The sequence below is a fragment of the Quercus suber genome, unplaced genomic scaffold (genome assembly GCF_002906115.3).
Source record: "Quercus suber isolate HL8 unplaced genomic scaffold, Cork oak 2.0 scaffold_110, whole genome shotgun sequence".
Lineage (NCBI taxonomy): Eukaryota > Viridiplantae > Streptophyta > Magnoliopsida > Fagales > Fagaceae > Quercus > Quercus suber.
In genome coordinates, this window is record NW_027069575.1 from 867,500 (window position 1) to 883,753 (window position 16,254).

A 16,254-nucleotide genomic window follows, 5' to 3' on the forward strand; every position below is an offset into this window, starting at 1 on the left:
ATCACAAAAAAATGGTTTTAATGTGACTAGGGACGGAGTCAGGAGTTAGAGTTAAGGGGGTAGCTTTACTATTCTCTTTGCTAGTAGTGTGTGGTGGCTTTGTTGCTGCTTAGCCATGGAAGGTTTTTTTTTTTTTTTTTTTTTTTTTTTTTTTTTTTTTTTTTTTTTTTATGTGGTGGCTTTGTTGCTGCTTAGCCGTGGAAGGTTTTTTTTTTTTTTTTTTTTGGCATGCTTCTACTATTGGATAATGACAAAATTATTTTAAGTGAAATTGATTTACTGGGTTTAATTTTTTTTTTAGCTTTGCTATTGATAATTTTTGTTGGTAGGCTAATTTTTTTGGACTTGTATATTTTATTTTAGATTTTTTATCAATAAAATTTTTTTATCCCCTTAAAAATGAGGAAAATGCTAGAGTTACAAACTTTTTTTATAAATAACTGATGTGACGACTAGTGAGTGGTTATTAATAAGTAATAAAGTGATGTAAATAGTAGACTCATATATAAACCAATAAGAATTTGCTACTTTAATAGTTTGTAAAAAATTTATAGAAAAGTGTGTGGCTATAGCACTATTCTTAAAGGAATTAATGATATTGTTAAGGGGGTAAAGTATAATTTTATAGAACAAAAATTGCTAAATTCAGTACTACATATATACTAATTTAAAAATAAATAAATAAAATTGGGGGGTGCCATTGGCCCCCAAAGCCAATAAGTGGCTCCGCCCAGATTGCCACCACAACAAGCTGTCGCATAAAGTCCTGAAAAATACTACCCAATAAAAAAATAATAATAATAATAAAAAGCATCAAGTATTTATTTTGTGCTGAGTTTTTTACCTTCTCCGGTGTAAAATGCATTTTGTATAGTTTATTAGACAAAGTTTAGTTACAAAATTGATTGTAACCTTAGGCTACAATCTTATTCAATAAAATAAATATTACTACATATTTTGAAAATCTAACTGCTGAATTACGTGTTCTTTATGCTCTTAATATACATGTCAAATTTTGTGTCAATCGAATATTATTTATTATGTGATCTATAAGTTTATATTCTATATATACATAATTTTAAACTACAAAAACTTATAATTTAAATAATTTATTGATAACATAGTTATTGATCTTTAATTTTCTGGAAATTTTGTAAGCATAGAAGATATAAAAAGAAAACGTAATCTAATTGTAGATTTATCAAAATTCACCTTCAATAAAAAATATTAAGTAAGGTTGTAGTCTAAGGTTACAACTAATTTTGTAACTAAACTTGATCCAGTTTATTTATATTCCTCCTTAACTCCTTATACATTTGCAATTCGAGTCTTAATGTTCAGCAAAAATTAAAAAATAAAAATAAAATTCATAGCTTTATTAGTTGAAATGCAAAACATATGCTAATTTCACATAATATTTTCCTCCAATCGCGGCGTAACTTGTGCTTATTTCATATTTCCCGATTTCTTATTTGTACACATTTGTTGAAGCACACTTTATCCAACATATCAATTCTTTCAAAAGAATCTTGAATCCAACAGTGGACCGTGGCAATGCATTTTGAGTCTTTGACTATGAAACACGGTTATGTCCATTTGAGTTTAGTTTGATTGTTAAGTCTTTTATTCCAGTTTTAGATGCAATGTGCTGCTATTAAGAGACACTGCGAGCCATTTCAAAGAGAGCTTGACAACATAAGTTTGACAAAAAAATTAGCAAAGGCACATAGAAGAGAATAGGTGGAACAATAAAATGCTGAAGAAAAAGTAGAAACTATTATTGAGAATCAACTATATGAGATCGTTTATTCAAGAAAACAAAATTTGAGAGAAAATATTCCGAAGAGAATTCAACGGTTATTAGTTTCATCATGATTGGGCACTTGTGGAATCATCAACTGGATGATTATATCTGTTGAAAAACCACATGGTATCGGCTTCCACTGCATATCCATCTTGATTACGGTGCCAACTATAGTATGCATGGGTTTGGTTCTTAATGTCAAAAATGGCATGACCAAAACTAGCCTCACGATAAGCTGAGTATGGTGGCTGTGGTTCCGTCATGCTGCAACAGAGAAGAGGACATTTATATTAAACCATATTAACAAACAGTGAATCAATGAAGGTCAGCTCTATTATAATGTAATTAGCTTACTTGGTTGCTAAGCCTTCAAGATTGCCCCCATCGCCAATGGTTATATATACAGGCGCAGATTGATCCTTTACAGGAGTGCAAATACCATTTACAACATTGTATGCAATGTTGGATACACGTTCCTGTAATATTCATATGTTAGTTGTCAATCAACATCGGAAGAAATGAACATATAGCCACAGACAATGTCTATATATATAAACAAATGGAAATCAAATAATCTGGATTTATGCATGTGTGTCTCTGTGTAATACTGTAATGCATCATTAAAGAAAAGATCATAGATGGCAGAATTTTCGTTCTCCTCAAAAAAAAAAAATTCAGAAATGCAATACTGCCAAGTTTCTAAAACTCTTTGTCGTCACAGATTTCAGGTAACTAGAGACAACTACCAGTGTTACACAGATACACCTCCAAAAAAAATCACATTTCAAAAACTAATAAATAGATAGTATCAAGGACTTACAGATCGTTCATAAGCATGAACATGACCAGCAAACACTACATCAACTTTGTACTTCACAAACCATGCCTCATACATTACTCTCATGGATTCACCCTCCAGAAAATGATAGTTGTAGCTGTTATACCAAGGGGAATGCATTAGAACAATCAACCAAGGTGTCTCAGTCCGGTTAACTTTTGGTAGTTCCTCTTCAAGCCATTTGTATTGAGGGGTATATTTACCTGAAAAAATGGTAATGACAAGTAAATTTATTAATTTTGCTTTTGCTGCATGAAATCCCCAATTTATTTGGGACAAAGGCTTAGTTGAGTTGAGGTGAGCTACATTGATTTTGGCAAAATGAGACACTAACACATACCATCATCAGATACTAGCTTAAACAAAACACTATGGTAGCAATCTTGTTATTTAACTTAACCACATAAATTAGGAAGTCATGATCATTACATCCTGTCATCCCCTGTAAAAACATTATTCTGTTTGTTTCTGACAGCATTTTGGGGGCAAAACCACATAATTGAGGATGTAGTCCTAAAAAACTGATATACAATGTCAGTGAAAGAATAAATGCCATGAAAAACGTTGTATATGATGTCTTATGGAAACCAAAATATGACTCTATGAGGTATAGAATAAATGCCATGAAAAAGCAGACTTAGACTTTTTCAACTCCATAGAATGTCTCTCAACCTAAACTCCAAAAAAAAGTGTATTACCTATACCCATATGGGAGAAACGAAAAGAACCCACAATTATTCGCTCAGACACTCACACATATTTAAACAATATGTGATCAAAGAAAATGAGTGGCATTCACCAAAAGCAAGTAAATATCCAAATCGCAGCCATTTGTAATTAGTTGTCTTTAGTCTTAACCATTATGCATTATAAACTCTTGAATTATCATCATCCCATATCTATGTAATAGAGATCAAGACTGCCAAAAAAATGTACAGACTGAAGTTGCTAGTTTGGACATATGTCTGTGCACATGACCATAATTAGAAATATATAACATGTAAATCCAAATGCATTCTTACCATATGCTGAGTATGAGGACAAGACAATGATGTAAGCTGAAGCTCTCTTGATTGAATACCAAAAGGGAGCTGTACTATTTGAAGCTTTATAAGGTACATGATAACGGTGACTGTAAGGCTTAAAAGGTTTGGTTTCTCCCTGCAACCCAAATATTAATCTACTATTAGAAACTTGGAGAATTATATACAGAAACACATGAATTATAACTCAAAATAATGTCAAAGAGAGTAGAACAGTACTAGAACTGTCACAAAAGTATCAATAACAGCAACATGGTGGCACTATGGATTATTTTTGGCTTTACCAAGATATAGACCTCTTGGTCTCTCTTGGGTTTTAGATGAAGAGGATTATTTTTATATGCAAGACCTTAAATCAAATTTAGCTATCAAAAGGAGCATTATTGTCGAACAAGGTCAATTTAGGGGGAATTCTGTCTTAAGTAAGATTTACAATATAATATTTCAAAGGGAACAATGAAGGTAATTGCAACCCAGTATTATGTTGACTCAATTTCCTGTTAAGTGTTTCCTTTTTTTTTTTCTTTTTTTTTTTAGGCAAAGTACCTGCTAAGGCATGAGAAGTGTCCAGTAGCCCTCACATACATATAACAAAAGAGCTAATTTTACCTCAGTAGAAAAAATTCTTCAAAAAATTAAACCGTTGGTATGACTTCAAACCACGAGATTGAAAAGGTAGTCAAACAAGTGTAGCCAGAAGAAGTTTTTAAATAAGAATTACAGAACACATTAGTTACTACCAAACAATGAAATATTCTATGAGATACTTACAATTGATGGCTCGTAGTCAATCTCGTGATTCCCTGCAGTCCATATCCATGGTTGATAAGCAACACTTCTCTCAACAAATCTTCCCCATGAATCCCATCTATTATTGTCATGATTTGGATAGTTATCTGCATAAGAGAGGTCCCCAACGAACAGCACTGCTTTCCCTTTCTGTGGGTTTAACTCATAATGAGTAAGTGTCCTATTTGAATCATAACTCTGACCAAGATCCCCTGCAGACAATACCATTAGTTTAAGGTGTATAAAACATGTTTCAAATATCTAAATTGACACATAAGCAGAAGTGCAAATGTAAGTACATTCCTTATTCATTTAGGAACATGTAAAGGAAGTAAGAGCCAATAATCAACCTAAAATGAAAAGTCCAGCTTATGTACTTATAAGTGAGATTTTTTTTTCTCCAAATTTTATCATTATTAAGTCTTAGTAGGTGATTTCAATCGTAGTTCTAGCTTTATTGGATAGGCTATTCTGTGCCTGCCCAATTGCCACTAGACTTTGCAGAAGTCTAATGGAAATAGAGAATGCAACCTGCCTAAAAGTGAAGACCATGTGTATGCTTGAACCACAATGCCCACCAAATGTCTAAATTGTTTGGGATTTATTAAAGAAATACTCACCAATAAGACCAAATGTATAAGGCACATCAGGGCCAACTTCAGGTGGAGTTACAAACCAGAACTGCCGGGTAGTGTGCCCAATCCCAACCGCGTAGTAGTATTTGGTGTTGAACTGCCCCCCCCAAAAAAAAATCAACCAATCAAAATAAATAAAAACAGTTTACACATACCTAGATACATAGCATACTTTTAATGCATATATCATTTATGCCCATATCATCCATTAATCTCATATAGAAGCAGAACAAGAACAGAACAAAAACAGGGGAACAACTTTAGAGCAATCTAATGAAACAATTGTATGAAAATTTTTATTCACCTTCAAGTTTCTGATGGTTGTGTGATGAATGAAACCAGACTTGTAATTGTAGTACTCATAGGTACTAACTTTTCCTTTGGCATGTCTCTTTTCCTTGCTGTTTTCACTCCAAAAGACCACTTTACTGGAGCCCGGTTCATCCACAGTCACCCATGATATAATCATTGCCTCTCCCACATGATCTCCTTGTGTTATATGTACCTGAATTCACACCAAAAAAAAAAAAAAAAAAAACCGTGCACAATGGATACAAAAACAAAACAAAAACAATTACCGATTGAAACTGTCTAAAAAGAAAACCCCACTAAGAAAAACCTTACCAAAAAACAGTTTGATCAATAAGAAAATAATAGCCGAAGAACAATAAGGGGGACATAAGTACCTGTTGAGGTGCATTATAACCAGGTGGGACTTTAAAGACATCGCTATTAAGAGGCATGTCAATAGTCTTCTCAACTTTTCTGACAAAAGTACTGGTCTTTCCTCCATGACACACCACTGCTAAACTCAAAACCAAAATAACTGCGATCAAAGAAGAAGACAAAGAAGAACGAAAAAGACCCATCTTGATCTTTTGCCTGCACATACCAAGTCTCACAAAACTACACTATTTAGCTAAAGAGACCTATTGCTATATATATATATATATATATATGAAATGGTTAAACTGGTTCGAGTCTGATGAGGAGAATGCTAGGAATATTCAGAGCATCCTTATATAATACAAATTTAGACGTCAACGATTGTTTAATGATAGGAAACTGAGTCTTACTTCACCAGTTGTTATTTGAAAATATATATGTAGGAACTGATTTAATACAATTTTTTTTTTGGTTTGAAAAAATTTATGGTGGTATTCTAATAAAGTTGAGAATGGACTCTGTAGTCACGGGTAGTTAGGTGTGTTTTACGTGTGTAGCTTCCTCGATTGAAAGCGTTTTAGTTTGACAATAACTAGGAAAAGTGGCTAATAATTGTTGCGTTTGATTTGGTTTGTGAAGTTTGGTGTTTGGTATAAATTATAGGAATCTCGGTAATATCATTCTATGTTTATACTATCGTTTTGTAAAAAATGACGTCATGTAGAACTAGTCTTCTATTCTTTTTTTTTCTTTTTTCTTTTTTGAGAAACTAGTCTTCTATTCTATTCTATTACAAACTGGATGAGTTAAAAATAGGATTTTTTTTTTTTTCTTTTTAGAATGAAAAATAGGAATTTGATTGTCTAGTTTGCAAATTTAGTATTTTTGCTCAACTAGCCAGAAATAAAATAAGGAATATACTATAATATAGTACTTTTTTGAGAATATACTTTTATATTTATGCTACCATCACAACATTTTTGTAATAAATCTTAAATGATAGATCTTTCCTTTAAAAAAATATATTAAATGACACGTTGTTAATGAAGTGGACAAAGAAGTCATTTAAATAGTGAGTTCATAATAGAACTAATAACAATTTACCACCTATAATTTGTTGTGAAAGTGTTTGTGAAAATATGATAATAAGCAAAGAGATATAGGAAAGAATATTCACTTTACATGCCATGTGAAGACTAAATCAAAGATGTTGACTCTTATCCAAAAAGAAAATCAACATATTGACAACTAAAAAATATCTTGTGATGGGTTAAGAGAGTAATGCTAAATACTAATAAAAATCTTTACATTTTTCTAAAAAAAATCATGGAATTGATTTTTGGAGTAAATTGAGGGATTTGTTTCTCAAAAAGAAAAAAGAAAAATAAATACTATGTCTATAACATTTTCACAATAAATTTTAAGTGGTAGATTGCTACGACATGTTATTGGTGAGTAAAAAAATAATTTTAATAATGGATTCAAATTAGAACCAGTTACAACTTATCACATAAAATTTGTTATGAAAATATTATGTACACAACACTTCTAAAAAAATAACGGATTTAAGCAATTAATACACAATTTAATTTTAAATTATCATCTATTTTTTAGTGTAATTCCAATGCTAAATATGAATTTCAATTTTTTTTTCGATGTGTATATAGTTTTGGAGGGTAAGATCCTTAGAGTTTGAATCACAAACATAACACACCAACTAAATAGTTTTGAATGCTATCACATTCCTTTTTTTTTTTTTTTCTTTTTTTTTTTTTTTTTTTGAGAATCACTCCCATGTTATTACTTGAAATTTGAAACCCCATTGTAATGTATTATTAAGTTAGGTAAATGAAAGAAGGTAGCCTATTAGGATCCTATGATCTTTTCCTCACACATGGTATGGGCCTCATAGCATGTTGGATCCACACATTAAAGGGATAATGCATATACTTCATACATGAAATACATTTTTGTGTATGTAGTCGATAAAGTTGAACAATGTTTAAACTCTCATGCCTTCTCTCATCTTTTTTCTCCATTGTGTTGTCTTATCATGATCAAACTAAAATAACATTAAAATGATACTAAATTAGAATATAATTATAAGAAAATACTTAATATCGTTCTTTTAATCCTAAATAATTCATTGAGATTCGTAATATAACATTCATTTCTGTTTTTATGAAATATTACAACGTTTTTTAAAACCTTCAACCGAATGAAAAATACAAAAATCAATAATGAGCAACATGGTGAGTAATTAATAATTTATAGCATAGTAGTAAACAATATTGAATGTGATACATACGGATACCGTACAAAACACCAATTGCAATATAATAATGCCAGAGTACAAAACACCAATTGCCNAAAAAAAAAAAAATTACAAGAATAAAAAAAGATTGAAGTCATTTTCTGGTTTTGTTACCATTTTAGGTGTCATAATCAAAACTAACTATATATGGCAGTTCAAAACAACGTCTATTAAAATGACTGTTTCACTAGCCAACATAGGCACTATTTTTAAATCATCAATTTTACAGCTAATAATGACATTATTATATGGCAATTGGTGTTTTGTACTCTGGCATTATTTTATTGCAATTGGTGTTTTGTACGGTATCCGTATGTATCACATTCAATATTGTTTACTACTATGCTATAAATTATTAATTACTCACCATGTTGCTCATTATTGATTTTTGTTATTTTCATTCGGTTGAAGGTTTTAAAAAACGTTGTAATATTTCATAAAAACAGAAATGAATGTTATATTACGAATCTCAATGAATTATTTAGGATTAAAAGAACGATATTAAGTATTTTTTATAATTATATTCTAATTTAGTATCATTTTAATGTTATTTTAGTTTGATCATGATAAGACAACACAATGGAGAAAAAAGATGAGAGAAGCATGAGAGTTTAAACATTGTTCAACTTTATCGACTACATACACAAAAATGTATTTCATGTATGAAGTATATGCATTATCCCTTTAATGTGTGGATCCAACATGCTATGAGGCCCATACCATGTGTGAGGAAAAGATCATAGGATCCTAAAGGCTACCTTCTTTCATTTACCTAATTAAAATACATTACAATGGGGTTTCAAATTTCAAGTAATAACATGGGAGTGATTCTAAAAAAAAAAAAAAAAAAAAATCTCCCTACCTCTTGCTCTATTTAATTACATAGCGTTGGTTGTTGTAATGTGTCATAGACTCATAGCTACTTCCATTTGGCACGTCAATCAATTTGTGCTGTCCCGTTATTTGACTTCATTTTTAATACGGTTTCCTCGTGGGGCAAGATTGAGAGTGTGAAAGGTTTAACCAAAAAAACAATTATATATGTATATATATATATATCCTCGTATGCTATATTATATAATAAAAACGGAGCTTAAAAACTATAGTTGTACCAAATAATTACTTTCACTCATTATTATTTTTTTTTGTTAATTTGTACTTCTTCAATTAAGAAATCATATTTACTAATTGTTTAATTTAGGTAAAACTATATCATATAAATTTCAGCAAATTTAAATCCTATTAAAACTAAAAATCTATTGAAAAAATTTTCTAACTTAAAATCTCACACAACAACCCACATTTTTTTGTTTTTGTTTCTTTCCCCAAGTTGCATGATTTAACAATAATTTAAAACACTATCACGCACTCTTAGTGCAATGGTTACTCTACAAATATTAAGTGCTTATCCATAAAATAAAAAAAATATTAAGTGCTTATGGGATGTGGGAGACTCGCACACATATACAAATTTTTTTTTAGAGTTTCAACATATGGCATCTGCTCTGATAATAACTTTTTATTGTCAGATCAAAACACCAATCAGTTTTTGGTATATGCGAGAATTGAATCTTAGATCTCTTATTCAATCATCAGAGAATTTACCAATTGAGTTAACTGGAACCTACCATACATATACACTTAGATTATGTTAGAATAGAATTTTTATTTTGTATAAAAAAAAACAATAATTAAAAACAAATTTAAATTATATTTAGGGTCCGTTTGGATACAACGTATTTTGCTGAAAACTGAAAACACTGTAACAAAATAATTTTTAAATGTATGAATAGTATCGTGAAACCTATTTTTAAATTTTTTTTTCTAAATAAAGTGTTTGTAGGTCCCTTGAACAGTACGTGAACAGTGCTAAACAGTGCACTCTGTCGGAGAAAATCTGAAACGCATGAACAGTGCATGGATGGAGGAAAAGTCAAACTTCACACCAAAAAAAATGTGGAAAATGTAAACGCAGTAGACGTGGACGCAGATCCAAACAGATACTGAGAATAATCTTGTGATTGCTCTGTTTATCATCAAATTAAGACTTTTTATTTAATTATTAAAAATTTTGTCAATTAAACTAACTAAAACACCCGATACACGCACTATAGTGGCTACTTAAAAACCCTATGCCTGTGGTGGATAAGAACGGTGGCCCTTTTAAAATTAAAGAATATCCACGTAAAGAAATTTAAAAAATTTTCAGTCCCCAGTCAATATCATTCTTCAATCATAATCACATGGAATTTCTGTCTTACGGCAAATCCTTCTTTTAATGTATAAAAACATCTCTCTTCCCCACTCTCCTTTTAAGAGGTGCGCGTGTTGTACTCAAGACGGAAAATAATTGTAATATTTCCTGAGTTTTTTTTTTTTTATTTTTTTTTTTTTTTCTCTCTCCCTACCTCTTGCTCTATTTAATTACATAGCGTTGGTTGTTGTAATGTGTCATAGACTCATAGCTACTTCCATTTGGCACGTCAATCAATTTGTGCTGTCCCGTTATTTGACTTCATTTTTAATACGGTTTCATCGTGGGGCAAGATTGAGAGTGTGAAAGGTTTAACCAAAAAAACAATTATATATATATATATATATATTTATCCTCGTATGCTATATTATATAATAAAAACGGAGCTTAAAAACTATAGTTGTACCAAATAATTACTTTCACTCATTATTATTTTTTTGTTAATTTGTACTTCTTCAATTAAGAAATAATATTTACTAATTGTTTAATTTAGGTAAAACTATATCATATAAATTTCAACAAATTTAAATCCTATTAAAACTAAAAATCTATTGAAAAAAATTTCTAACTTAAAATCTCACACAACAACCCACATTTTTTTGTTTTTGTTTCTTTCCCCAAGTTGCATGATTTAACAATAATTTAAAACATCATCACGCACTCTTAGTGCAATGGTTACTCTACAAATATTAAGTATTTATGGGATGTGGGAGACTCGCACACATATACAAATTTTTTTTTAGAGTTTCAACATATGGCATCTGCTCTGATAATAACTTTTTATTGTTAGATCAAAACACCAATCAGTTTTTGGTATATGCGAGAATTGAATCTTAGATCTCTTATTCAACCATCAGAAAATTTACCAATTGAGTTAACTGGAACCTACCATACATATACACTTAGATTATGTTAGAATAGAATTTTTATTTTGTATAAAAAAAACAATAATTAAAAACAAATTTAAATTATATTTAGGGTCCGTTTGGATACAACGTATTTTGTTGAAAACTGAAAACACTGTAACAAAATAATTTTTAAATGTATGAATAGTATCGTGGGACCTATTTTTAAATTTTTTTTCTAAATAAAGTGCTTGTAGGTCCCTTGAACAGTACGTGAACAGTGCTAAATAGTGCACTCTGTCGGAGAAAATCTGAAACGCATGAACAGTGCATGGATGGAGGAAAAGTTAAACTTCACGCCAAAAAAAATGTTGAAAATGTAAACGCAGTAGACGTGATCCAAACAGATACTGAGAATAATCTTATGATTGCTCTATTTATCATCAAATTAAGACTTTTTATTTAATTATTAAAAATTTTGTCAATTAAACTAACTAAAACACCCAATACACGCACTATTGTGGCTACTTAAAAACCCTATGCCTGTGGTGGATAAGAACGGTGGCCCTTTTAAAATTAAAGAATATCCACGTAAAGAAATTTAAAAAATTTTCAGTCCCCAGTCAATATCATTCTTCAATCATAATCACATGGAATTTCTGTCTTACGGCAAATCCTTCTTTTAATGTATAAAAACATCTCTCTTCCCCGCTCTCCTTTTAAGAGGTGCGCGTGTTGTACTCAAGACGGAAAATAATTGTAATATTTCCTGAGTTTTTTTTTTTATTTATTATTATTACAATTTCTTTTGGGATACACTCTTAAATTATTCATTAAAAGCATTCCCATTGTGATGCACAAATTTATGAAATATATCATACAAAAATATTAATAACATAATAAAAAATGAGTAATAAAATAGACTGTAAAAAAAAATAAAAAATAAAAACAACAATTACTTAAAGTTACATAGCAGTAAGCACATTGCATAAGACTCATTTTTTGTTAAAATAAAGATAAAATTATTTTAATTTTGATCCAAGTAGTATTCTAAGTTTCTTAAAACTTTGATTAGTGCCTAAATGGTGATAGAGTTTAACTTGTATATATATATATATATATATAATAGAAATTCTACTCTAGTCTAATCTAAGTATATATGTATATAAAACTTCCTCTTGAAGTCTTTAAACCTCGGCCCTTTATCCTCCACACCTTATAAGCACTTATACCTGTGGAGTGACCATCAAAATCACATTATTCACTTATGATTTGGGCTAATTTGAATTGTACTTTCTCACTTGAGGTCAAATATACTATGGAGCCATAACTCATCTATGTGTCCACCATAATAAAAATAAAACAAACATTATAAGAATCAAAATCCCCTCCTATGGGTTTCAGTTTGAACCACGACCCTTACCCTCCACACCCTATAAGCACTTATACTTGTGAAGTTGCCAATAAAAATCACATTGTTCACTTGTGATTTGGGGTGATTTGGGCTAATTTGAATTGTACTTTCTCACTTGAGGTTAACTATGCTATGGAGCCATAACTCATCTATGTGTCCACCATAATAAAAATAAAACAAACATTATAAGAATCAAAATCCCTTCTCGTGGGTTTCAGTTAGTTCAACTGGTAAAGTTTCTGATGGTCGAATAAAAGATCTGAGGCTAATTTGAATCAAAATCACATTATTCACTTGTGATTTGGGCTAATTTGAATTGTACTTTCTCACTTGAGGTTAAATATGCTATGGAGCCATAACTCATCTATGTGTCCACCATAATAAAAATAAAACAAACATTATAAGAATCAAAATCCCCTCCTATGAGTTTCAGTTTGAACCACGACCCTTATCCTCCACACTCTATAAGCACTTATACTTGTGGAGTGGCCAATAAAAATCACATTGTTCACTTGTGATTTGGGGTGATTTGGGCTAATTTGAATTGTACTTTCTCACTTGAGGTTAACTATGCTATGGAGCCATAACTCATCTATATGTCCACCATAATAAAAATAAAACAAACATTATAAGAATAAAAATCCCCTCTCGTGAGTTTCATTTAGTTCAACTGGTAAAATCTCTGATGGTTGAATAGAAAATCTAAGATTCAATATCTACCTACATCAAAAATCGATTGGTATCTTGGTCTGATAATAAATAGCTATCATCGAGAGTGAACGCTTTATCATCAAAAGCGAACGTCATACGTTGAAACTCTTGAAAAAAAAAATCCTCTCCCCCCTCTTTCTTCATGGTATTATTGTATTAGCATGTAAGTTGTAGTGTAATGCTATAGCGCAAACCCAACATATAATTTTAGCATTAAAACTTAAAACAAGAAAAAAAATTAGTTAATAATTAAAAAAAATAAATAAGTTCTCTTAAAATTCCAAAGAATTTTGTTAATTGAAGTAGTTTCTCTAAACTTTCTTAAAACCTTGGCAAAGAGTAAAGTGCTCAAAGACTATAATTGAAAACTTTTTAAAATTTAAAGTTTGATTTGAAATCACCTAAACTATAAAGGGAATCATATAATTTACTCAAGTTCATAAAAAAGTATAGCTACTTGACACGCAAAAAAAAGTGTAACCATTTAGCACATAGTGAATATTTAACTTTTATTATACATTTTTATCCAAAAAAAACTTTTATTATACATAATATATGGAAATCATTTTTTTTTCACTTTTTTCCACCATTAATAATAAAATGGGTAAGACCGACATTATCACACGCGCTGTGGGATGAGAGAAGTGTGACTACGATGAATAAAATAAAATAATTGAATGAGAAAAGAGGCGCACCAACCGACTATGGACTTCAAAAAAACTACGTTGACTGTCCTAATTGAACAGCGGGGACCAGGCCCACTACGCTCTCCATCATTAAAAAAAAAAAAAAAAAAGAGAAAGCGCTCTCCATCATTACGTTGCTACTTTTGAAGCAATTTCGTATTCCCATCTTTGTCAATGGACCGTTCATATACTCTGTATTTCATAAATTTGTAGCTACTAGCTAAACTTTTCTTAAATGTATTCTTCTCTTTCAATTGATGAATTGACAAATAGAGTACTCATTTCTAACCAAGGAAGTCGATACCGTACCGGTACCGGCCGGTACGTACCGTACTGGTTGCATTCCGGTATCGAAACATTAACGTTTCGTACCGGTTTAAATACCGGCCGTACCGGCCATGTACCGGCCAATTTCGGGCAATACCGGCCGGTACCGGGCGTACCGGCCGGTATAGAAAAAAGTTTTTTTTTTTTTTTTTTAAGTTTTGTAATTTTTGAATTTTTGTTAGGATAGAATGATAACTTATTTGCATTAACTTGTTAGTATTATTTGTTTTCTTAGTATGCAATGATAACTTTTAAGCTTTCTATTTTTTATATTGTGTGTTTTTTTTTTTTTCTTTTAATTGATACTAAAGTCTAAAATTATAAATAATTAGTTTTGAATTGAGGAAATGTTTTATGGTAAACTTTTATATTTATTATAATATATATACATACACATACATATATATATTTATTTAAAAATATAAAAAATAGCGGTAAACCCGAAACGGTACACCGGTATTGACCGGTATCCGAAATATACCGTACCGCTGGGCAAACCGGTACAGCCTCCGGTACGGTATTGACTCCCTTGTTTCTAACACCTTTTCTTTATTGGCTTGCATATCTCTTAATGGATAAAAATGGTTAGACACACCCACTTTAAAATAGCATTTCCAACTCGCGATATCAATTCAAAAAATTTGTGCAATAGTATGTATAATAGAGTATGTGTAACAAACACTACTCTAAAATAAAATTGTGATTTCAACTCATGATTTTAGTTCAAAAAAATTGTATGTAATAGTGTATATAATAGGGTATATGTCACAAACGCTACCCTAAAATAAAATTGTGTTTTTAACTTACGATTTCAATTCAAAAAATCTATATGTAACGGCTAGTGTGTTTAATAAGGTATGTGTAACTAACACTACCCTAAAATAAAATTGTATTTTCATCTCACAATTTCAATCTAAAAAATCGGTGTATAATGATATGTGTATAAGAGAATATATGGGTAAGTAACGCTACTTAAAATAATATGGTTTGATTTCCCTAATATGGTTTGATAAGGATGGTAGAACTCTCCTTCACTCCTTCACCAACAGGGTGAATATAATCAAGTTGGGGCATTTCGGATTGGGGTAATAAATTTGATTTCATGTTTAATAAAAGTTATATTTAAAACTCAATTCTTTTCAAAACGTTTCAATTGGCCTCCATCTTTTGCTAACAGCCGTCTACTGCGAAGGTGTTACAAATTTTTTTTTTTTTTTTTGTAATTAGAAATTAATTTTAATCAAGTTCCATTATCCCCACATATAAATTATAATAAAATACCTAAAATTAGGTATGATGGTATGGCATCTATCAAAAACAATACCTAAAATTAGGTTAGTATAATTTTCTTTCACGAATCCTTATTCCTCATCTTCATAATCAATTCAAACCTTGCTCTTTTTTGTTTTTGTTAAATACAAAAGTTTTTAATTTTTATCAATTCTTGTCAAGAGCTTGTTACCTTAATTGATATCTTATGGTATTTCTAATGAAAATGTCCTGAATTTAAATTTTCTCCTCAACTATCAAATTATTATTGATAGGGATGTTTTTACTTATAACCCAGACACGTCATATGAGAGAAATCGACGGTGCCTTCAAGTCCGTCGCTCCCTTTGGAGAAGACCAAAGGACTAGAGCGATGGCATAGAAAGCGACGAGGCCACACTGAATCCCGACAGACAGAATATCCAACAGCTAAACGGAAGGCCAACAAAGAGTATCGAGAGCCAATAGGTCTAGCATGACTTTACTTGACCCTCACGAAAATTTACTCAAGGGAACATCTTGCTAATCACACAAAATAAACTTGCTACAAATTCATACTCCCTCATATGGAAAGACGCCCTATAATCTCAGAAACCCTAGTATCATATCTTCTCCATAAGGAAAAATCCCCACTCTCAAGGGATCTTGGTTCCCACTAG

General features: G+C 30.8%; 1 protein-coding gene across 1 annotated transcript; it reads right to left on the reverse strand.

Moving 5' to 3' along the window:
- Window positions 1–1,754: 1,754 nt before the first annotated feature.
- On the reverse strand, window positions 1,755–6,235 carry LOC112009723 (purple acid phosphatase). The gene is made up of 8 exons (XM_024042049.2): window positions 5,796–6,235; window positions 5,414–5,614; window positions 5,095–5,206; window positions 4,457–4,686; window positions 3,665–3,803; window positions 2,625–2,845; window positions 2,159–2,280; window positions 1,755–2,068 (listed from the first exon to the last, which is right to left on the reverse strand). The coding sequence occupies exons 1-8, from the start codon at window positions 5,997–5,999 to the stop codon at window positions 1,870–1,872; spliced, it is 1,428 nt and encodes a 475-aa protein (XP_023897817.1). The 5' UTR covers window positions 6,000–6,235; the 3' UTR covers window positions 1,755–1,869.
- Between the last annotated feature and the right edge of the window lie 10,019 nt (window positions 6,236–16,254).